The sequence below is a fragment of the Exophiala viscosa genome (genome assembly GCF_022695815.1).
Source record: "Exophiala viscosa unplaced genomic scaffold EDD37scaffold_1, whole genome shotgun sequence".
Taxonomy (NCBI): domain Eukaryota; kingdom Fungi; phylum Ascomycota; class Eurotiomycetes; order Chaetothyriales; family Herpotrichiellaceae; genus Exophiala; species Exophiala viscosa.
This window is the reverse complement of record NW_026944353.1, coordinates 4671432-4691904: the sequence shown is the minus strand read 5'-3', so window position 1 is coordinate 4691904 and position 20473 is coordinate 4671432. Positions and strand designations below refer to the sequence as shown.

Below are 20473 nucleotides of genomic sequence, written 5' to 3'. Positions count from 1 at the left end.
ACAACCGAAACCCCCCTCCTTTACCCAGAGCATTTATGAAAAATATCGTCAGCTTCAATCAAGCAAGACACAGAAAAAGAACTGGGATAATGCTCGCTTGCTGTATACAATAAGTCATCCCCCTGGACGACCAAAGTAGTCTGCCGTTCAAACCCATTCCATCATTCATTCATGAGTTGTTGCACACTGCTCAGCAGCGTCGTTACCCCTTGAGCATCTGCACTCGTTCGGTGCTCACCATTGCACATACACCATGGAAACATCAATCAAAGAGATTTCCATCACTAAAGCCTCAGGTTGTTGAGGATTGCTGAAGTCATCGACCGGTATTGATTCATGCCACCTTGCACCTTCTTGAACTGGATGCCATGCAGTGAAAGAAGAGGGATCTTCACAATAGCAATCTCGAATCTGAGCACCAGCCGCTCGCCAGAATCATCCTGTACACGTGTCCGGGTTGCCGCCATGTCGTAGGACTGCTCGCCGTTGTGCCTGCTTTGGGGCAAATATTCTTCCGAGCCCTCAGAATTGGTCACGAAACTCTGATCCGGCTGCCTCCTCCGTGTCTGATATCGGTTCGAACGATCCTCCTTGACATCTTCTTTCTCTTTCCCGCGAAAGGCGCCTCCAAAGGAGATGCGACGTTGATGGCCAGAAGTTATGCGACCACTCTTCTCGTCATCAAGACCTGGACCAGATTCTCTGACCCCCTCCAGATTGATGCTGGGTGCATGTCTGCATGAGAACCCACCCTTGATAACGGTGTACTGGACACCGAGTTGGTTGAGGACCCGGATTATATCATGCCTGATGAACTCGGGAGGCTTACTACTAGTCGTCGAAGTCGAAAATAAGCCTTTGAGGCTGGCAGGCTTGGAGATTTCTGTGCCGGGAGTATCAGGAAGAGCAGGAGTCTCCAGAGGATCCGTTCCATTATGGATGTCAGCGTAGGTCTCCTCTGGGACCAGGGCCTCCCGGTCACGCCTCTCTTCATAGCGCTTGCGCCTCGCTTGGATGCTTTCCTGTCGTGCATGGCCGAGCGACTTTGTACGGTTGGTAGTAGGAGTACGTGGTGTAACTAAGGGACTCGCGTTTGGAGCCGTTCGGTCTGTGAGCTCTACACCTTTGCCAGTCTTGCCCGCGCTTACACTGGACTTGTCTGAACCGCTGGTAGGAGGTGGATCGGGTGCCAGGAAGGGCGACTCATTCTTAGTCGACTGGCCTCGGTGCAGCAGCCGGCGTGGTCTGTAATCAGCTGAGTTGACGCTGGTTGACCTGCCCAAGAATTTTCCGGCCCTGGATCCGCCGTTGTTGGCGCTGAGGAGACCTTCCTGCTGTGGTTGACTACCTCCAGCGTGGTGGGTCGTCGGACTAGGGTCTCTTCTGCGTGATCGGCGAACAGAAAAGGACTTGCGTGGAGGAGCAGCCAGATCCTGAGGAGGCTGGATGTTGAGAGCAGGTGGCGGATCGGGACGGTCCAAATCACGCTCGCGATACCGTCTAGTACTGAATCTTCTGAGCAGTCCCATAGCAGTGCCCTCCCTCTTTGCAGGTTGATCAAGGTGTGGACTCGGCGCAGGTAATGCTGGACTGGGGAGAGGCTTCTTCTCGGAGGTAACAGGTGGCTTTGTGTCAGGCAGAACATCATCTTCGCCATGTGTTCGAGCTCGAGGCCTGGACCGGCCGCCAGTGGCCTTTTCACCAGGCATTTCGGGTGCAAAGGTATTGGTGTGCGCAGCTTCCGGTGTCGGTAAACCTGGCAATTTGAGTGGGGTTTCGTTTGGCGTCGTGGGCATTGCCAGGGCGCCAGGATTCTGATCTCTTCTTTCTCGATCACGCTTCTCTCGTGCCAAGTAGTAGATTGAGACCAGAGGACTGTAGGCATTGAGCGGATCCTGCCCGCGAATTGCCTCGGAAGACGGAGTCGACAAGCCCTCCCGACTGATCGAGTTTCTCCGCTTGTAGAAGTCAAAAACTCCACGTTTCCTATCTCCGCTGCCTGAAGCATGACTGTGATCGTCCTTGGAGGTCTTGCGGACAGCACTCTGATAGTCGTCTGACTCAATGATTCTAGTCAGTTGCTCGGTAATATATGCAGCAGAACCAAAATCGAATCCCTGCATCTTTTCAATGACCTCAGAATCCAAAGGCAATGCCAGGGGCTCTCGTTGAGGCGAATAGTTGTCTGGGGGTCCGTTAAACCCTTTAGTCATCCAAGGATGATTCATGATCTCTTGTAGGCTGGCACGTTCCTTAGGGTCGACGACAAGCATCCGTGATATTATACTTTTGCATTCTGCACCTTGTTAGCAACGCAACGCAACGCAACGCATGGAAGGGACTATGAATTCGTACCAGCCGTCAACCACTGTGGATAGTCGACCACACCTCGTTTGATCTTCGCATGTAGCTGAGGCATGCTTTGGTCATCAAAGGGAACTTTGCCGCAAACAAGCACATAGAGCACGATTCCAAAGCTCCATATATCAACCTCTGGTCCGGTGTATTGACGGGCTTGCAGCAGCTCAGGAGCTGCAAAATACAGACTTCCGCAAAAGGTCTTGAGTAGGGAGCGCGGCGAATAGAGGTTGCTCAGACCAAAATCAATGATCTTGATGTCACCACTCTTACTGATGAGGATGTTCTCGATCTTCAAGTCCCGGTGGACGATGCTGTTTCTGTGGCAGTAATCCAGGGCACTGGCGATCTGGCGAGCAAACTTCCGTGCCTGCTTCTCCTTGAGTCTCCCATGAGCAATAATGTAATCCAGCATCTGTCCACCATTGACATATTCGAAAAGCATGTACCAATGGTAGTTGGTCCTCTGGACGTCAATCATGCCACAGATGTAGGGATGACAAAGCAGGGAGACCATGGCTGCCTCCCGTGCATTTCGAACCTCTTTAGAACGGTCGGCACGTTCGTCTTTCGCATTGCCGTGATCATCAAGCGTTTGCCTAGGCACAATCTTGATGGCTGCTTGTTCTCCAGTTTCGGCGTTCCTAGCAAGCTTGACCTTGCCCATACTGCCCTGCCCAATGGTCTTACCAAGGGACCAAGTACCGGTTTGTGCAGTGATCGAGGTACGCCGCCGACCCACGGTGGGGTATGTCTGTGATGAGTGTCTGTCATTCTGTGGTGTACCCGTCGTGGCGTGAGCTGAAGTCCCTTCGGCTACCAAAGTGGTTGGTGCGGTAAGGTCTTGACTCCCACGCCTCGATCTGGGATGAGAAGACGACCTCGGTTGGTGGGACGATTGTGCATTGTGCTCATCTCTCCCATCTCGAGAGCTCCGTCGTACGGACGGTGGCTTGGCCATGTTGCTCTGTTCAAAGTCTCTACGAGCGACGCTCGCAAGGGCGGCAGGATTAGACTGAGGAGGATCGGAGGAGCGAGAGCCAGACCGGCTGTGGTTCTGATGGGTCGAAGGCCGTTGGTTTACGGAACGCGTTCTGGAGGGTTGTGCAGGTGAGGCGGATGTGTATGAAGAGGGAGGATTTCGGGAGGAAGAATGGCTGCGCACCATGGTCGGTGACTGTTGTTGTGAGGCTGCCGTCGCCATTGCGAATCGTTATGATCGCAACGTTTGTCTTTTTTGATAGGGCCAATGCGGGATAGTGTGTATGTTTGCGGCCACGGAATGCGATGCCTTGCAACAACGCACGGACAACGGTGCCCCTGTACGTTTTGCTGCCGCAAGGCTTCGTGCCCACTCGAACAGAGTCGTTGCCCCTGATTAATGTGCACAAAAAACCCAGTGTTATGTTGACGGCTTGCGAGCAAGCTCAACAGGATGGCCTTGAGTAGACGAGGTTCGGTTTATGATCATCGGGTTGGTATGAGAGGGGGGTGGTGAGATGACAGCTCGTATGGGGCTGGTAGTACGTAGTATATCAGCGAGCGGTCTTGGGGCCAGCGAGATTAACGATGTCCTCACGAGGATAATATGATAGAAATGCTCCGTTTCAAATGTGAGTGGAAAATCGGTGCCAATGTAGTGTAGTGCACGACTGATTGCTAATGAGGTAGCGCAATCACACGCGCAGCCAGCGGTACGACTGGCACATGAACAGTGATGACTTCGCTGGGCAAGGCAGCCTGGTGCTCCCCAAGCTCACGACCACTATCCGGCAGCGGGATTTACCTGCGCGTGGTGCATGGACTAGCGTTCCCGCATCAAGGGTCGCCAGCAGTCTGCCCGGCTTTTGGCGCCTAACAGTCGAGCCTGTGGCATTGTGGCTTAGGCGGTAAAGGCTTTCCGTCTGACGAATTCACCTTGCCCATGTGCGCCTGGATGTATGCGGCCTACCTTCGTCATGCGTCCTCTTTTCCTGTACTCCGTACCTGAATCTAAAACGTCGCATGCTGCCACCGCTGCTGATCTTCGCCTGTGCGCAGGATATTATCCTACGGGAAGCTGTTCCTGAAATCTTGCATCAACCACATAATGCTCAACGGCTCCGGCCCCCAACATCGGCCACACTGCGAGATGATACAGTGAATGTCAAACCTCATTCTTATCGTCCTTGGAGTAGCCTGCGTCGACGATCTGTAGCAATCTCTTTATGTCTTTGCGAGATGGCGTACAAACGTTCTCGGCAGGCGTTCGAAGCTGATCTACAGAAGCACTCGTCCCCCTACGTGGTCTACGGAACACCCTTACCACCTCTAGACGAACAAACTCGGGACGATGGTTCGTTTGTACCAGTGTGGAAGCAGGAAGTCACAGACGAAAGAGGGAGGAAGCGCTTGCACGGTGCCTTCACTGGTGGCTTCAGCGCTGGGTGAGATTTTGGAGATCGTGATTCAGGAACATAATGACTAAAATGGTGGGAACAGATATTTTAATACTGTAGGCTCTAAAGAAGGATGGGCGCCTTCTTCGTTTGTCTCTTCGAGACAGAATCGTGCAAAAGATGGCTCCAAGCCTACGCAGCAGAGGGCCGAGGATTTCATGGATGAAGAAGACCTGCGCGAAGCCGAAGAAGCTCGCACTCTCGGTACCTCCGATGAGTTTGCAGGATTTGGTACGGAGCAAGATGCGATGCGCAGAAGTGCTGCTATCGACATCTTCCGACCCATGGAGGAGACAATTGGTTCAAAGCTGCTTAAGAGGATGGGTTGGCGTGAAGGTCAAGGAGTTGGCCCGCGGATAAAAAGAGCAGCAAACCTGGGTGACGAGGAGGCCGACGCTTCGGAGACGCACCTATTCGCTCCTGATGATGTGCGGATGGTGTCGCTTGCGCGCAAGACAGACCGCAAAGGACTTGGCTATGAGGGCGAGCTACAGGCTGCGGGAAATACGAGCAACAACAGTCAAGGGCATCGTCAGAAGATCGTACGTCCAACTAACTCCTCTGACGATGATACCACTGGCCCCCAAGCCTCCAAGAAATCCGTACCCCTGGTTCGGAGGACTGGTATAGGATCAGGCGTGCTTAACGACGATTCCGACGATGAAGACCCGTATTCTATGGGGCCTAGGATGTCCTATAACAAAACTCTAGGTGGCGACAAGAAAACGAAAGCCAAATTGAAAAGTGTGCAGAGTGCCGCCAACCCTTTGCTCAAAACGAAGCCTACTTTCATTTCAAAGAAGCTTGCAAGCCTTAAAGGTGCTCTCAGAAAGTGTCATGATGGCCGGTTGCCTCCAGATGGATTCGTACTTGCAGACCAACTGGACTCTTTCGGAAGTCTAACATTGCAGGACGACAAGTACAAACCGCCTGGAGTACCCACCGACTGGAAATCGTCCCTGACCAGTAACACTGAGACAGAGGCTGATACGACGTTCGTGTCCACCACCGACGCCGCCAAAGCTTCTAACATGACAGCAAAAGCACGAGCCTCCATTTTAGGAGAGGCAGTACTTCCCGGGAAGTCGGTGTTTGATTTCTTGACGCCTGGTGCTCGTGACCGACTTGCGACGGCATCAGGACGTCAAAACCTGCCTGCCGCAGGGAGCGAGGCACCACCGCCAGGGTTCGAGGCTCCCAAAGCAGCAACTCTGCAGAGCCTGATACCTCACCTGGACAAGGCCACAGCCCTACAAGCACTCAACCGTGGAGTAGGTGGGTGGATGCCCTATGCTGAAGATGAGAACAAGAGGACCAGATACCGAATCTACCTAGAGATTCAAGCGGGTCTCAGGCAGACTGATGGCCAAGATGAGGTTCCTCCTCGTGCCAAAGGCATCAAACAAGACGACTGGGTGCTCGAGATGAACGAGTTCGCCCAGGCTGCCGAGGTTTTCAAGCCAATCAGTGGCTTAATGGCCAGTCGTTTTACATCATCATCTTCGTCTCTCCCGCAGGGTCAACATGTAGACCCCGCAACAGCGTCCGCCGAATCCCTCTTGACAAGGCCTGTCGAGAAACCGCAAGATCCAGCAGAGTCGGCGGCGAAATTGGGCATGTTTGGTCCAATGACGCGATCAGTCTCGAATTTCTACCCGACGAGACTGGTCTGTAAGAGGTTTAATGTCCCATATCCGGAATATTCTGCTTCTGGAGTCGCCGATGGTTCAGGCAAGAGAGCCACTCCAGCTGGCGAGTCAGGCTCCGGGATGCCTCAATTTCGGTCATTTGCGTCCGCCGGCTTTCACGATGATGACTCAGCAGAGCCCAAGCCAGCTCAGAGGGTTGAAGCCGATGACAAGCCTCCTGCTTCAGAAGCACCTGAAAGACGGGAGGGCTTACAAGTAGCGTCACAAGTCTTGGACCCGGAAAAGAATGAAGCGCTTGAGCAAGAGAGACCAGGTGAGGCGGTCTTCAAAGCGATCTTCGGCAGTGACGACGAGGACGATGATTAGGAATATCAGATCTGACGACGTTCATTTTCACATACCACGAGTGATAGCGTTCTAGCATCAGTCAAACTGTTCTTCAGGCTAGATCGCCACAATTGAGATTCTGAAGTTCTTTTTCAAACAAAATTGCAACCCCATGATACTGTATACGATTATGTCTGGTAAGTCGACAAGGCTGAGGGCGTAAGGCTGAATTCAGGGTCGAGCCGCGCTCCGATGCGAGTCGTCCGCCCCATCTAAGTCAGCGATTTGAATAACCAAAAGGACACATAACTGCAACAACTCTACTCGCATCAGCGCGCATCTTGCTTGTATTCTGCTTGACTCACCATCGTCGCTCATTTGATCGCACCTTCAACGAAAGTTTTGTCTTTAACCATGGCACGCCGCAAACAAGTCGCGCCCACTCAGCGTACAGCATCCGGCGAAGTCATGCAATCACTCTCACATGCAGCCGAAAAGCCCGCACTCTATACCAACGGCCATATCTCCAAAGAACCCGCTATACAAAAGACCGGATTTTCGGTCAATGCTCCCCAAGCAAGCATCCTCTCACTTCTCATATGCGTATCCGGCATCTACGCCTCCTTCTTGACCTGGGGTCTCCTTCAAGAGCGCATCACTACCACCTCATACCCAGCCGATGACTCTGCGCAGGCGCAGCAAGAATACTTTCGCTTTCCCATCGTTCTCAACACCATTCAAGCCCTCTTTGCGTTCATCAGTGGCAGTTTATATCTTCTATACAAGACGAAATCCTTCAATATCCTTCCCGCGAAAGCGGCCCTCAGCCCTCTGATCCTGGTCACATTAACGACAACCCTAGCCTCACCCTTCGGCTACGCCTCGCTGCAGCACGTCGACTACCTCACCTTCGTTCTCGCCAAGTCCTGCAAACTACTGCCAGTAATGGCCCTGCACGTCACCCTCTTCCGCAAACGCTACCCTCTCTCAAAATACCTGATCGTCCTAGCCGTGACAGGCGGCGTCGCGCTTTTCACTCTCTACCACCCTCCCAAGCCGGGGAAGCCTAGTTCGAGAAAGACTCAATCCTCAAGCATCTACGGCCTCACACTACTGGGCATCAACCTACTCTTCGACGGCCTCACGAACACCGTGCAAGACCACATCTTCACCTCCCCCCACCGCTACGGCAAGACCTCCGGCCCGCAAATGATGGTCATCCTGAACCTGCTGGGTACAGCCCTCATGAGCGCATACCTTCTGGTGATGCCACACATACCTCCCATGGTGATTCCAACATTCGCCAAAACCGACGCCAATGAGTTGTCCAACGCTATGGGATTCCTCACGCGCCATCCAGCTGTCTTCTACGACGTGCTCGGGTTCGCGGCCTGCGGCGCCATAGGCCAACTATTCATCTACGCCACGCTAGAGCGGTTCTCGAGTCTCTTGCTCGTCACGGTGACAGTGACGCGGAAGATGCTGACTATGGTGCTCAGCGTGGTGTGGTTTGGCAAGAGCCTAAGTCAAGGCCAGTGGATGGGCGTGGGTTTGGTGTTCGGAGGGATTGCCGCTGAGGCGTTGATCCAGCAGCGGGAGAAGAAAGCAAAGGAGAAATTTAAATCTAAAAGTACGTGAAGTAAAAGAGAAGTAGGATAGATTTGCTTGTGGTATGGATAGATTGTAACATCATATATTTTGAGCGCTTGCTGTAGAATTGGTCGTGTGCCGAAAACAGATTTATGCCATGCAATGCGATGCTCGAATCCCACAAGACGTCAACTCACTGCCGTAGTATTGATACTAGTCAAGTTACCCAGCAACTCCCTCTTCTCATCTGCACGGATGCGTGGTCCTAGCACCCCTGGCATTGACGAATCTGCTTGACTTGCCATCTTACTTGCAGCATCAAGATCCGCGAGCGCCAACTGCGTCGCCGGCACCGCAGACCCCAGCTCATCCACTCCGACCTTGACGGCGCGCGTGTAGTATTGCAAAGCACTCCCATGATTGTCTCGCAGAGAATGCACCCGGCCTAGCGTACGGAGACAAGCCATACGAGAATGCAATTTACCTGCGGACAAGGGGCGCTGATGACTGCTCGTCTGGATTCGGAACGTGCGCTGCAGAGCGTCGTCAGCGAGAGTCTCAGCGTCCAGCCCACGTCTGTTGGAGAGATACACTTTAGCCAGTTCCAGCATGGCTGTGACGCACATCAGACTGTCTGCGCCGTATGTTGACTCCCAGCGCGTCGTGAGCCCTGACAAAGTTCGAATCGCATCGTCCCGCCGTCCAAGCTGCGAGAGGATGCGCGCAAGGAAGTACTCGTGGCATGTGGTCTGGTAGGCGTGCATGCTGAACGATTGCTCGTGTAGGGTGTGGATCTCGGCCTGGATGAACTCACGGAGCCGCAGGGCCATCTTGTTAGTTAGACGTGTGCGCAGAAGTTGCGTGATGGGATGGGTCGCGCCCAACATGCCCTCGGACTCGTCCGCGGCAAAGTGCTTGATCTGGAAGCGTAGACCGGCTAGGTGGCTGTCCGATGCGTCGAGACTTAGCTCTGCGAGAACGTAGTATAATTGCGGATGCGGGGATGCCAGGAGCTGGTGAACTGTTGGCAGGACACGGTTCAGAATTGACGAGGCTGAGTCGATGCGGTTGACGGCGATGAGACCTGCAGCTGTGGTAATCGAGCCACTGAACGTCTCGATTGTGCTTATGATGTCGAAGGCTGCACTGTCTACCTGGAGACGCTGTGACCATATGCGTTCGAAGGTTCCGTTGTAGAAGGCACTGGTTCGCAGCAGGGTGTGCTCCATTTGCGAGTCGTCTGTGGACATGATGAGCAGTGGACTAGGGGCACGAGCCATACCCAGACGCCAGGATATCTAGGAGGAGGACGATGGCACTGGTCTTCGACGCTTGGAAATGTTTGCTTGGAGTGTGTCTGTGGCCAGCTCGTCTGAGACTCTCTTCTGACTTCTCGTGGCATCCTCTCGTTGCTGGCGGGCTGTGTGTTTAGAGTGCACATACCCCGGCAGTACATCGGCCGATGCTACGGGCTTATCTGGCAGCAGTCCGACAACATCACCTGCGGTATCTGGTGCAGATGAAATCAATGTGTACTCTTTATCTTGCTCGTCAGAGTGATTGACCAAATCATCGATCGCCAACCTGCGTACTGATTCCTTGGTCGTTACCAGCGCGGACGTTCTACGTTCTGGCGGTCGAGTACCTGGGTACAGGACCTGCACGGAACCCGTCGATGCTGGTGTCGTGGTATCTGGTGGCCGTGTGGTAGGGTAGACAACATGCGCTGAACTGGTCGATGGCGTCTCGTTGGGAGTGGATGTCCCAGCTGTTCCCTGCAGCTGAACAGGCGCTATAGGCGTAGGCGCGAGATACACTCGTCCATGCACAGAAGATGCCTGGTTGTTGTCCGCAGATGCTCGAAGGGAATTGACGACCCTGTTTCCAGGGTTCTGTCCAGCGTGCCGGCGTATCTGTGTTACATTCTGCCTGCTTCGTGGATCACCGGTAATCCAAGTAAACGCTCGCGGTGTACCGTCCTCCCTGGGAGGCATTGGACGGTAGCACCGCAGTTCCACCACAGGACAACATCCGAACTATGTTAGGTGCGGGAATCGGCCAGTGAGGTGTTCTGTGGATGTGATAGAGAGCTTTAGAAGCTGCGCTGATCAACTCTTGACAAACACGGGAGCCTTGACGTCGGAAGAAACACACTAGTTAGCCGCGCATTTTGGCCCCTCTGTATCGCTCAAACATAACCGAGCGTAGTTCCCAAAGTCCAAGTGAAATACTTAGCATGGGAGGGATTCCATGGGATATCATACGAGCCACTGGGCACTCGTGAGTTGAGTGAGGTGTGCAACAGTTTCGAGCTTAACCTGCATCTCGATGCTGATTAATTTGTGACTAACCGTTCCACTGACCTTTCTTCATCCATAATGAGCCGCGATAATTTGACACACGGCAGAAGCTTTTACGTGAGTTACGGCTTCCATGCGAGGCGGCTTGAAGGTCCTATTCGCACTATATGAGATGCTGAATAAAATAGGTGTGAATAACGTAGACTGCATTGACAGAAGCAGTAGAAGAAGCAGAGTTTTGGGCTTGGCAGAAAGGGGAAAGACTCCGGCGAGGCTGGACTGGTAAGGAGTCTCCTATGCCGAAATAAAGACCTGACAATAAAAATACTGCATTGTCGCGACGCGCCGCGGCATGGCGCCCGAGGTAGATGAGGATAGGTGGTGGCCAGATCCTCCCTCAAAACGGGATCCTCCATATTTCCCAAGTAACGAAGCGTCCCTTCCTCTTGTGGTGAATTCACCACAGGCTGGTGCTTCCTTGTCAGGTCTTCACTATGTCGCAACCCGTGACAAGCGTGGTCCGTCCTCTACTTTATGATACTTTGTCATATCGACGGTCCACCAGCCACTCCGACGATTTTTAGACTCGACTTTCCTTGTCTCGTCTCCTCGATCTGAGTATATGCCAACCAATACCGACTTGGATGCCATTCTACCGCAGGGATTCCACTCGACCCCGTTGATAACGTATGCACAACATCACCAGTCTCGGCGTGGTATATCTCAAGACCGGAGCTTATCCCTTCACCACCACCGGACCCCATCTCTTCACTTGCGCCGACCACATACCGTCCGTCCCAGGACCAACTAAGACCCTTGATGGCACCAGAGCTCGTGTTGGAGACAGTCCGTCGGCACACCCAATCAGTGGTGTCCCAGAGTGATATCATGGCGTCCGAGCCACCAACAGCGACGTATTTACCATTTGGACAATATGAGATCGCGGTGCACGAAGAAGTGTGTGCAGAAATGCTGTGAAGTAGTTGAAAGGAGGGAAAGTCGAGTATTTGAACAGATCCGTCACCTCGAGTAATCAGGAGCTCGCTGGCCGGGTATGCATTTGAAAAAGTGGTCTGATTCGTTTGCTGTGTTTGCTTGTGCCGCGACAATATAACAGGGGAGGATGGTATGGCAGTCGAGATGGGGATGAGGACGTCGCCCTGCTCGCAGTGTAAGAAGTTGTACAGTGTCAGAATATATGCTTTCGCACCTTTGTACCAGCAAGCAGGACACTCCCATCCGCACTCCAGCTAAGTGTGAACGGTTCGCCGCCAACCTCGAGTTTTGTGACACATGTCTTGCTTCGCGTATCCCAGAACCGCACGGTGCCGTCCGAGGAACAGCTGGCTAGCTCGAACTCGCGGACGGGGTTGAAGAGTACTTTTTCAACGGCATGTCCATGGCCTCTCAACTCTGTTTGACTGCGTGGGCTCGTTCGCTCGGGGTTCCAGACACGAACTGTCTTATCGTTGGCGCCAGTCGCAATAAGGCCGCCAGAAGCATTCCAGGAAATCGTCCGATGGCTGCGAACGGCAAATGAGGGATCAGCCGGTTTTCTCGGGAGTAGGCCGACGATTTCTGCAAAGATGACTTTGAGAGTACTCAGAAGACGGGTACGTACATTGTCGGCGCAACGGTGCGAGTGACAGGGTCTGCATATTGCTGCGTCTTAAGCAGGCTGAACTGTGTGCCGAACTTGTCACGGCCCAAGTGCTTGCGCTGACTGATGGGCGCCATGATGCTAATGAATCATCACAACCCCAGTCGCGCCTACATCTACCATTGAGTAGCCCGGAGATCGTGTTGCGTGCCGGGTATCGACCTGCATGAACAATGTCGAGGGACAAGTTTCTGGAAACATGTCAAATGTGCCAAGGAACCCAAAGCCTTGCAGCGGGCATAAGCGGAGTTCACAAGTGTCATACTGGCTGGCGCTAACAATCATCCATTCGCATCGAGGGATGGGATTATCATGATGATCGTATCACAATATGGCACAGCCTAGAATTTGCATGATAGGAAGGGCCATAATTCAAGTTGAGATTCTCGCTCCATCGGTTTTGGGTATCACATTTTCGCATCGTTATTCTGAACATCCGCTTTGCGGATAACCATGTTTTGTACATTGCTCTTCCTCCGCATCACGGAACCATGTCAAAGTCGTCAATTAGGCTGCGGTGTTGATCCTGGCCAGCCGAAGATCCACTCACTGCCGTCTCCCATGCCCTCTGCAGGCCAGAATGAGTCCATTCCAGGCGTCATGCCAGGTGTCATTCCAGTCGAATTCATGGTCACGCCTGCTGGGCCTGATGTTGCACCAGGACTGGTAAAATCCAGGTTCGGGGTTGGTTTGCTCATAGCCGGACCAGGCTGGTTTGTCGCAATTCTCCAACTTTCCTTGCTAGGGAAGGGGAAACCCGATGGCGATTGCTGCGACTGTGAGCCACTGGCACTGTTGTTGCCTCCTGACTGGTTCGGAGGTGAGGTGTACGAAGTATGCGAAGTGTGGTTAGACAGTGTTGATGGCGTGGGGTGGTTAGACTGCGATCTAGACCCGAGGCCTTCCTGGTTTGAATTCCCGGGCGAATTGTCTGTGCCGAGCGATTGCACGGCGGGGAAATTCGCACTGTACATGTTTTCGTAAGCGTCACTCAGTGAGGTACCAGCAAACTGTCCCGGCTGTGCTCCGTCATTTCCAGGCTCTGGGGCATAAATGCCGGAATACAACTGATTGGTATTCACAATCGGTATGTTGAGTTGTGCCTCGTTCGGTAAGGTGACATTCATGGGATTCGGGTTTATGTTTTGAGGCGTGTTCTGAGTCTGACGAATCTCGAACAATGGCGAGCATTTCAAAGAGTCGGTGTTGGCTGGCGATTCACCCTGCATGTACACGTTAGCAAATGCATGTGGATCCGGAAGTGGTCGACATACAGGGGGTCTGCGACCAAACTTCCAACGTGAATAACTGGTCGGAATATCAAGTCCACTTCCTTCCAGATCCACGTCAAGTTGGACCAAGAATGATTCCGTCAATGGATTTTTCGTTTTCAGGACTTGCATCGCAGCAAGGAGGAAATGTAACGAGGATTTCACTGCTGTATCCTCTCTTCTTGCTTTCAGATACTGCACGAATACTCGTGCTGCCACGTAGAGGCAGAATGCGATGAACGGGTTCATCTATAGATAGTCAGCATCATCTTTTTTCGGCTTATCACTGCCCAACGAACCAGCGCCATATCCACATGACTAATCATCTTCATTATATTGGTGATTTGATCGGCTGCAACAATGCATCGGCGCTTAGACTCTGCGCTGATCTGAGCTGGCAATCGGTTCTTGTCGGCCTTGAATATGGCAGCCTGATGCAAACATATGGTGGCGGTATGGATGTTCATGTTGAGGAAGATGGTATTGGGATCACTAATACCGGCAGGTAGGCGAAGCTTGGCGGGCAATGACAGAGACGTGTTGAGAAGGATGTTGTCTAAAGAGCGATGCCGTTTCCAGAAAGCGCCGTTCAGGTCGTGATCGTTCTCCTGTTCGTCAGGTCGGTGAAGATGTGTAAGATTACGGCCGAATATAGTAGATAGAAGAATGACACCGCCAAAGGAGGACAGTTGGCCAGCGCCTTCTCCTTTCAAAATGTCCGATAGTTGCAATATATTTTCTGGTTGACATCTGTTGAATGCTTCATCACTTGCGGGTAGATTGGTGAGGATCTATTGCGTCTTGGTCAGCCAGAGTTCATTCCCGCGGGGTTGAACCTACATCTTGCTCATCGATGACCATAGGCCAGCCCGTTCCTATACTGGCATAACGGTCCTGACAGTATGCCATCCAGAAAGTTCTTCGCCGCTCTTCACGGTCGGTCCAGTCTCGAGGAGGAGGAAGGGTTTGTTTCACGTCCAGACCAACCCGATCGAGTCGGTGCAAACCCATCATCAGCGCCAGCCTAGACGCTCTGCCAATACTCATCCATGCTCTCGGAAAATACATCAGCTTGAACTCGTGGCAGGCTAGTAGTGTCCAGGCCTGGCAATGTGCAACCGTTATCATGCCTTCACCGTGGCCGCGCATTTCATCGGCCTCGGCGTACTTCCGCGCTCTTTGGTAGAAATGTTCCGTATATGCAGCGTATTTGGGAGTGATGACACAGGCATGTGTCCACATGGCATACCTCAGAGCGACGGCTGGGCGCATATGTGGTGCAAGATCCATCGAGGCTAGGAATCTGCCCTTGTGAATCATTGGCAATGACGGATGGATCTTCTCGAAGTATATTTCGTTCCTATATCGGTTAGTGACGGGGCTTTGCAACGCGTCTCGAATGCTCTCACAGTTCATCGATCACATCGCGCGACGGGAGAGCCTCCTCCAAGCCCAGGCCAATCATTTCCCAAGAGAAGTCGCCGTTGACTTCCATTGTGAAGTCTTGCATGCCACCAGGATTGGGATCTGTAAACATTGGATCTGTGAAATTCGCCTCTTGCATCATATCGGACATGAGGGTGTCTCCCATGCCCATATTTGGCATATCCAACGAAGGTATTGAAGTGTATGACTCTGTGATGGGGACAGTCGGCGGTTGTTTCCCGACTCGAGGCGTCGGTTCTGATTGTGTATCTTTTGATTCCAATAGATTCTCCACCTGTTTGAGACGTGCCTCTAACAACTTGACATAACCTCTTTTGGGACCGCTCTTCTTGCGCTCTTCGGAATATTCGCAATGGTGGTCGAGCCTCGAACACGTACCACAGCTCGGTTTGTTGCCATCACACTTTAACTTCCTCTTTCTGCATAGGATGCATGCGATTCTCTTCGGTCGCGGAACACTGTCATTAGATCCTCCCCCCATTCTGCCATCGTGTCCATCTGGTCCACCTTGTTCCAACTCGGGTTCGGTGCTGGAAGTCATTTGTGCCAACAGACGATCGATAGGAAGAAAGTACTGAGCAAGTCTAGCGGAAACGTCGAGAATGTCCTCGCCACTGTGGACAGAGGTGGTACGGCCTCCCACAACCGAGGTGACCGCTGTTCGGCGCCCAAGGTATGTGAGCGCGCAGGCTAAATGTGCTGACGCAGAGTATGGCCTGGTCTGCCCCGGAAGGGGTCGGTAAAGCGAGATCCGCTGGCGTCCAGAGTCAGGCAACAGCGATTGGATACGAGATACGGCGGTCTTCAGAGTTGGTCAAGGCATACAGCGAAAAGGCGGCAGACAATGCTTCGTACAAGTACTGAATCTGAGTGCTGACAAGATATGCGTCTTTAACATTGGAGAAGCCAAAGCAGAGAGTCGCCTCTTATCGGCGAGGAACACCAGCGAGCACGCTTTCGAAGTGTGGGAGCGAGCCAACGTTGGGAGTGTCCACATCAGCGAACCACAACGACATGTAAGTGATGATTATCTAACCAAGACTGTAATGCTTTGTGTCTGACTCCTGCTGTGCGAGTATAATTAGTGGACTCGTGCATTGACAGACAAGGCCAATATTTTAGCTGACAATCTCTCCTCTAACGATTTCGGCCGTGCATTGGGGGCCTTAAACCTTAAGACCGAACGTACTCGTTTAGCGATGGTATTCAGGGTTCAGGAAGACATTCACCAATGACAACTTGTCATAGCAATGGATGTCTATACCAAACTACCTCTCTTGCCAGCTTATCGCATGGGGATGACTCCTTCCTGATAGCTTCTTCAGCAAAGCAATATGCATCCAGGACTCAAGGCGCGTAAGCATGTATGATTTCTGTCTATGCTTGATACAACTGGTATGTATTTTACAGATCATCTCCTTGTAACCACAACAGTGTCTTTACAGGCCGCGAGACTTCTTATGCGTCCGAGTCCGGGCTCTCTATTCTTTAATGGGATGGTGACTTTCCGCCATCGCCCTCCTCATTGAAGAAGACCTTGATGGGCAGCCACGAATCTCCGCAAACCTTGAATCGGTCTGGGATGCTGCTCAGCGTTTGCATCTCTTCGGAGGTCAACTCCAATCCATCAATCTGAAAGTTGGATTCGATTCTCGACTTGGTGACGCTCTTCGGGATAACAGATGTTCCTGAAACAGGTCAGTGCACGCTCGCAGAGACAACGGACGTTCAGCGTATTCTCACCTCTTTGAAGACCCCATGCGAGCAGCACTTGCTGGGGGCTCTTGCCCTTTGCTTCGGCAACCTTTTGCAGAGTCTTGTCATGTGCGAGTGGGGAGTCGGTTGAGCCCAAGCACGAGTATGCTGTGCAGTGAATACCCTTCTCTTTGCAGTATGCCAATGTCTTTGGGGAAGGCATGTTGGGGTGGAGTTCGATTTGGTTGACAGCAGGGACGACTTTGCACGATGGGTCCTTGAGAAGCTTCTCGAGGTTGGAGATGACGAAGTTTGACACGCCGATGTTCTTGACTTTGCCGGTATCCAAAAGCTTCTGCATTTCACGCCTGCCAAAAGTGTCAGTGGATCGAATCGAAGATGAAGACTCAAAGGCAAGCGTATACCAGGTATCCACAAAGGTCCAGCCTTCCTCATGCTTGTCTCTTTTATCATCATCCACTGTCGAGCTGGGCCAGTGCATAAGGTACAAATCGACATAATCGGTTCCCAAGCTCTTCAACGAGGAGTCAATGCCTTCCCGGACACGCTTGTGCCAAGTGTTGTCCAATTTCGTGGTAAGCCAGATTTCGCTTCGGGGAACACCAGAGTCCTTGATGCCCTGACCGACCTCTGACTCATTGCCATAGGCAAGGGCGCTGACCGAATTAGCCTTGAAATAGCTCAATTGACCGCCACGAGTGCAGCTTACGTATCGATGTGACGATAGCCGGTGAGGAGCGCGTGCTTGACTGCTTCGCGAACTTCATTGGGCTTTGACTGCCAGGTTCCCAGGCCGATACCTGGCATCTTCGCACCGGTGTTCAAGGTGAACACCGTCCTGAGCAAGAAGCTGTCAGCAAGCGCATCTCGAGAGGATCGACTCGCGGATTGACTGACTTGGTGCCTTTTCCAGACTGTGAGGTCGTCATCGTTCTTACTGCGGGTGAGTATGGGGCTTTCGAGTAGATTTCAGCAAGAGAATTCGAGGGTGTTACAATGCAAGAAGACAATCTGAATCTTTGGAAAATAATTGAAGAGAGGCGAAAGGAGGACATGTGCGCAGATCAAAAAAGACAGTGCCGATCGAAGTTAGCATAATCCCGGTGGTTAAATAAGTTTACATTATGATGCAGCGTCCACGTCGATGGTGGGGTAATGGTGACATTCACGGGACGAGGGGCTCGGGTCATTGGAGCGAGTTCTATTTAGCCTGATTCATGTGTATCACCGGTGTAGACGGCAAAGACCCCGAAACGTGGACAATAAGGTAACTTTGTACTTTTATGAGTCCACCAATCATTCGAGTCGTGCAGCACTTACTACGCAGCCTTGGGCCACCTTCCGACCTGCCTCTGAACAGTGAAGATGTCCGGCAGATTTGTTTCTGCGGGAGGCGAGCCCGTTCCAGAAGTGTCAAATGATGCTTGGGCAAAGGCCAAAAAAGATGTCGAGGCTCAGCGAAAACCCAAGCAGCTTGAAGAGGGGACCCAAGAAGGTGGTAAGAGTCTGTACGAAGTCTTACAGGCTAACAAAGGTACGTATTTCCACCTACTACCATGCGTCACATCTCTGTCCTAACGTAGCAATCCTTTTGCCTGCATAGCTGCCAAGCAAGAAGCGTTCGAAGAATCCGTTCGTCTGAAAAACCAGTTTCGCGCCCTGGATGATGACGAGGTTGACTTTCTTGACTCGGTGCTGGAATCAAGCAGGGCAAAGGAGGATGCTGTCAGAAAGGAGACGGCTGATCAGCTTGAAGCCTTTCGCAAGCAACGTGCCGCGGCGGAACAGGCTCTTTCTGAGCAAACAACATCGGGAGAGACCGGAAAATTGGACTTGGAGGTAGGCAAAAGTTCTTGGACGACGCAGAAGAAGAAGCGCCGCCGTGATAGAGAGGACGAAGATGGCGGGCCCAAACTCAGAAAAATGTCTTCTTCTGTTGACGAAAAGACGCCCACGACAGAAACGGCGAAGGCCGAAATCACAAAGACAGCTGAGGTTCCAGAAAAGCGGCAGCCCACGATCTCTCCAACGCCAACAACGAAGACTACGAACAATGTCCCCAAAGTAGCCACAGTTGGGCTAGGTCTGGGCGGCTACGACTCTGATGAAGACGACTGACGACAATAACGTTCTTGAAGAAAATCAGAGCGCAATAGTCACCATTGATATATCTGTGGCAACTAGCACTGCAGTTTTCGTACTGCATGTGAACCTGGTTTCCTTCGTCCATGTGGACGAGGACGGTCACATTATTGATATCGAATTTGGTGCTTGAGAACGCTGAAATACTGGCAAGCCAATGCGGACTGTTGTCAAGCGGGAACAGTGCTACCACAAACTCCGCAGAGTTGCAGTATGAATATGGTACGTGTGTCATCACCTGTTGTCGAGACACGGAAAGCAACGAGTGCAGATTGAATGGCTGCAAGACCGTGTGCAGCCAGAAATCCAATAGCAGCAGTGAACATCTTGATGCTGGCTCAACATGATGAAAGCCGAAATCCTGGATTCCATGTGTCTGACCGGCTTCTTATACCTTTGAGTCTACCTAGACCTTAACAATAAGCGGATACTTGATCTGCTGGGATCTATGTCTCGGTCAATACCCCTTTTCTCATGCCATGGGGATGTGGGCAGTGATGGCTGATTATTCTGGCGCATGTCCATTAGATACTGCTTCAAATTGTATGGGATGGGCATTCAGTCCCTCATGCAAGATTCCGACTCTTCTCTGGACGTTGTTTATTGGCATCTCAATATTTGTCATTCCCTCCAACGATACTGAACATCTGCACCGAAGTCCATTGGAGTACTTGACCTTCAATTTGCCCAGTCAGCCGAGCGGCGAACTGCGTCACCTAATGGTGTTCGCAGCTTTGCCCTGCATTCCGCATATTCTGACAATCATTTGGGCAGGGATGCTGTGGCGTGGGTCCCCAAGAACTACAATGGCCACGAGTTTGTACTTTCGCAAGATGTCAAAGTCATCAACCTTGCGATACCGAGAAGTGGACAACCCAAATGCATCACACGTCGCTATGCTGGACAATTTTCACTGTGGCAGTCTCGCAAGACCCAGGTGACGTCGGAATTTTCGCATTGACCACGATGCTGCTACCCACCAGTGCCACCTTTCTTTGTGGGCCAGTATCCCTTGTTTTGGGGGTCCCTTGAGTTCGGAACGGCCCCTGTTCAAGAGCCAATCGCCTGTTCCCGGCGCCCCTAAGTTAAGAGGAGCCATTGGGTTCGTGGAGGGTGGCTCCAGCGTTAACACGACACCATCAAACGCATCTTCCGTCCACATTTGGCACCCACCCACCCACACGCGATCCTCCAGTGTTTTCTGGTCTGGCCTTTGCAAAGTTCTGAAGACGAGAGCTTGCTGATCTGCCGGTTTCTTATTCGCCTCTACGCGCACCTGAGCAATCTAGCGGTGAAGAACGGGATGGCCATATGAATTGCTTTCTCTTGGGATGTCCGCAGCATGCCCGTCGCGTTATTCGTCCACGGGCGCCGAAAGTCAACACCGCTACATACTGGTGCTGCACTTTGTACGGAAATCTTCAGGCATTCAGGAAAATTTTCAGTCGTTGTCTCGAGATTGCTATAGTCGATGCCTCAACACATATCTCATATAACTATGACGATGTTTGACCCCTAATTTCTGTTTGACCTGGCGCAGAATCAGTTTGTGTATCGATATTTACCCGCGATAAGT

At 52.2% G+C, this 20473-nt stretch overlaps 9 protein-coding genes across 9 annotated transcripts; 4 read left to right on the top strand and 5 right to left on the bottom strand.

Moving 5' to 3' along the window:
• Positions 1-284: 284 nt before the first annotated feature.
• On the bottom strand, positions 285-3562 carry EDD37DRAFT_558130 (uncharacterized protein; the record flags this gene model as incomplete). The annotated part of the gene is made up of 2 exons (XM_062813741.1): positions 285-2296; positions 2356-3562. 2 exons carry the CDS (start codon positions 3560-3562, stop codon positions 285-287), a joined length of 3219 nt encoding a protein of 1072 aa, XP_062676133.1.
• A 1016-nt stretch (positions 3563-4578) lies between these two features.
• EDD37DRAFT_557589 (uncharacterized protein) lies at positions 4579-6811 on the top strand (the record flags this gene model as incomplete). The annotated part of the gene is made up of 2 exons (XM_062813716.1): positions 4579-4784; positions 4840-6811. The coding sequence occupies 2 exons, from the start codon at positions 4579-4581 to the stop codon at positions 6809-6811; spliced, it is 2178 nt and encodes a 725-aa protein (XP_062676132.1).
• Positions 6812-6954: 143 nt separating this feature from the next.
• On the top strand, positions 6955-8480 carry EDD37DRAFT_96565 (UAA transporter). Its single transcript, XM_062820389.1, has one exon. The coding sequence runs from the start codon at positions 7187-7189 to the stop codon at positions 8408-8410; it is 1224 nt and encodes a 407-aa protein (XP_062676131.1). The 5' UTR covers positions 6955-7186; the 3' UTR covers positions 8411-8480.
• A 70-nt stretch (positions 8481-8550) lies between these two features.
• On the bottom strand, positions 8551-10807 carry EDD37DRAFT_672390 (uncharacterized protein; the record flags this gene model as incomplete). Its single annotated transcript, XM_062819440.1, is given in 3 exon segments — positions 8551-9625; positions 9645-9782; positions 9806-10807. The coding sequence occupies 3 exon segments, from the start codon at positions 10354-10356 to the stop codon at positions 8551-8553; spliced, it is 1764 nt and encodes a 587-aa protein (XP_062676130.1). The 5' UTR covers positions 10357-10807.
• Positions 10808-12601, bottom strand: EDD37DRAFT_96605 (pre-mRNA-processing factor 4). The gene is made up of 3 exons (XM_062820390.1): positions 12284-12601; positions 11873-12185; positions 10808-11822 (listed from the first exon to the last, which is right to left on the bottom strand). Exons 1-3 carry the CDS (start codon positions 12397-12399, stop codon positions 11208-11210), a joined length of 1044 nt encoding a protein of 347 aa, XP_062676129.1. The 5' UTR covers positions 12400-12601; the 3' UTR covers positions 10808-11207.
• A 224-nt stretch (positions 12602-12825) lies between these two features.
• EDD37DRAFT_655806 (fungal-specific transcription factor domain-containing protein) lies at positions 12826-15580 on the bottom strand (the record flags this gene model as incomplete). Its single annotated transcript, XM_062818783.1, has 5 exons — positions 12826-13545; positions 13597-13842; positions 13893-14384; positions 14434-14953; positions 15003-15580. The coding sequence occupies 5 exons, from the start codon at positions 15578-15580 to the stop codon at positions 12826-12828; spliced, it is 2556 nt and encodes an 851-aa protein (XP_062676128.1).
• Positions 15581-16527: 947 nt separating this feature from the next.
• Positions 16528-17684, bottom strand: EDD37DRAFT_655805 (glycerol dehydrogenase Gcy1; the record flags this gene model as incomplete). The annotated part of the gene is made up of 5 exons (XM_062818782.1): positions 16528-16727; positions 16783-17102; positions 17160-17411; positions 17465-17593; positions 17653-17684. 5 exons carry the CDS (start codon positions 17682-17684, stop codon positions 16528-16530), a joined length of 933 nt encoding a protein of 310 aa, XP_062676127.1.
• A 255-nt stretch (positions 17685-17939) lies between these two features.
• On the top strand, positions 17940-19125 carry EDD37DRAFT_96119 (N-terminal domain of NEFA-interacting nuclear protein NIP30-domain-containing protein). Its single transcript, XM_062820384.1, has 2 exons — positions 17940-18289; positions 18359-19125. The coding sequence occupies exons 1-2, from the start codon at positions 18121-18123 to the stop codon at positions 18871-18873; spliced, it is 684 nt and encodes a 227-aa protein (XP_062676126.1). The 5' UTR covers positions 17940-18120; the 3' UTR covers positions 18874-19125.
• EDD37DRAFT_96120 (uncharacterized protein) lies at positions 19126-20023 on the top strand. The gene has a single exon (XM_062820385.1). The coding sequence runs from the start codon at positions 19377-19379 to the stop codon at positions 19836-19838; it is 462 nt and encodes a 153-aa protein (XP_062676125.1). The 5' UTR covers positions 19126-19376; the 3' UTR covers positions 19839-20023.
• Positions 20024-20473: the final 450 nt, after the last annotated feature.

What these genes read in the sequence shown, in the direction of transcription:
- EDD37DRAFT_96565 (XM_062820389.1), top strand. Translation starts at nt 7,187, where the DNA reads ATGGCACGCCGCAAACAAGTCGCGCCCACTCAGCGTACAGCATCCGGC.
- EDD37DRAFT_96605 (XM_062820390.1), bottom strand. Translation starts at nt 12,399, where the DNA reads ATGGCGCCCATCAGTCAGCGCAAGCACTTGGGCCGTGACAAGTTCGGC. An exon ending in CGCACCGTTGCGCCGACAAT is followed by an intron (nt 12,186 to 12,283) that starts GTACGTACCCGT and finishes TGCCGTTCGCAG; the next exon opens with CCATCGGACGATTTCCTGGA. An exon ending in TCCTGCTTGCTGGTACAAAG is followed by an intron (nt 11,823 to 11,872) that starts GTGCGAAAGCAT and finishes CACTGCGAGCAG; the next exon opens with GGCGACGTCCTCATCCCCAT.
- EDD37DRAFT_96119 (XM_062820384.1), top strand. Translation starts at nt 18,121, where the DNA reads ATGTCCGGCAGATTTGTTTCTGCGGGAGGCGAGCCCGTTCCAGAAGTG. An exon ending in AGTCTTACAGGCTAACAAAG is followed by an intron (nt 18,290 to 18,358) that starts GTACGTATTTCC and finishes TTGCCTGCATAG; the next exon opens with CTGCCAAGCAAGAAGCGTTC.
- EDD37DRAFT_96120 (XM_062820385.1), top strand. Translation starts at nt 19,377, where the DNA reads ATGGGGATGTGGGCAGTGATGGCTGATTATTCTGGCGCATGTCCATTA.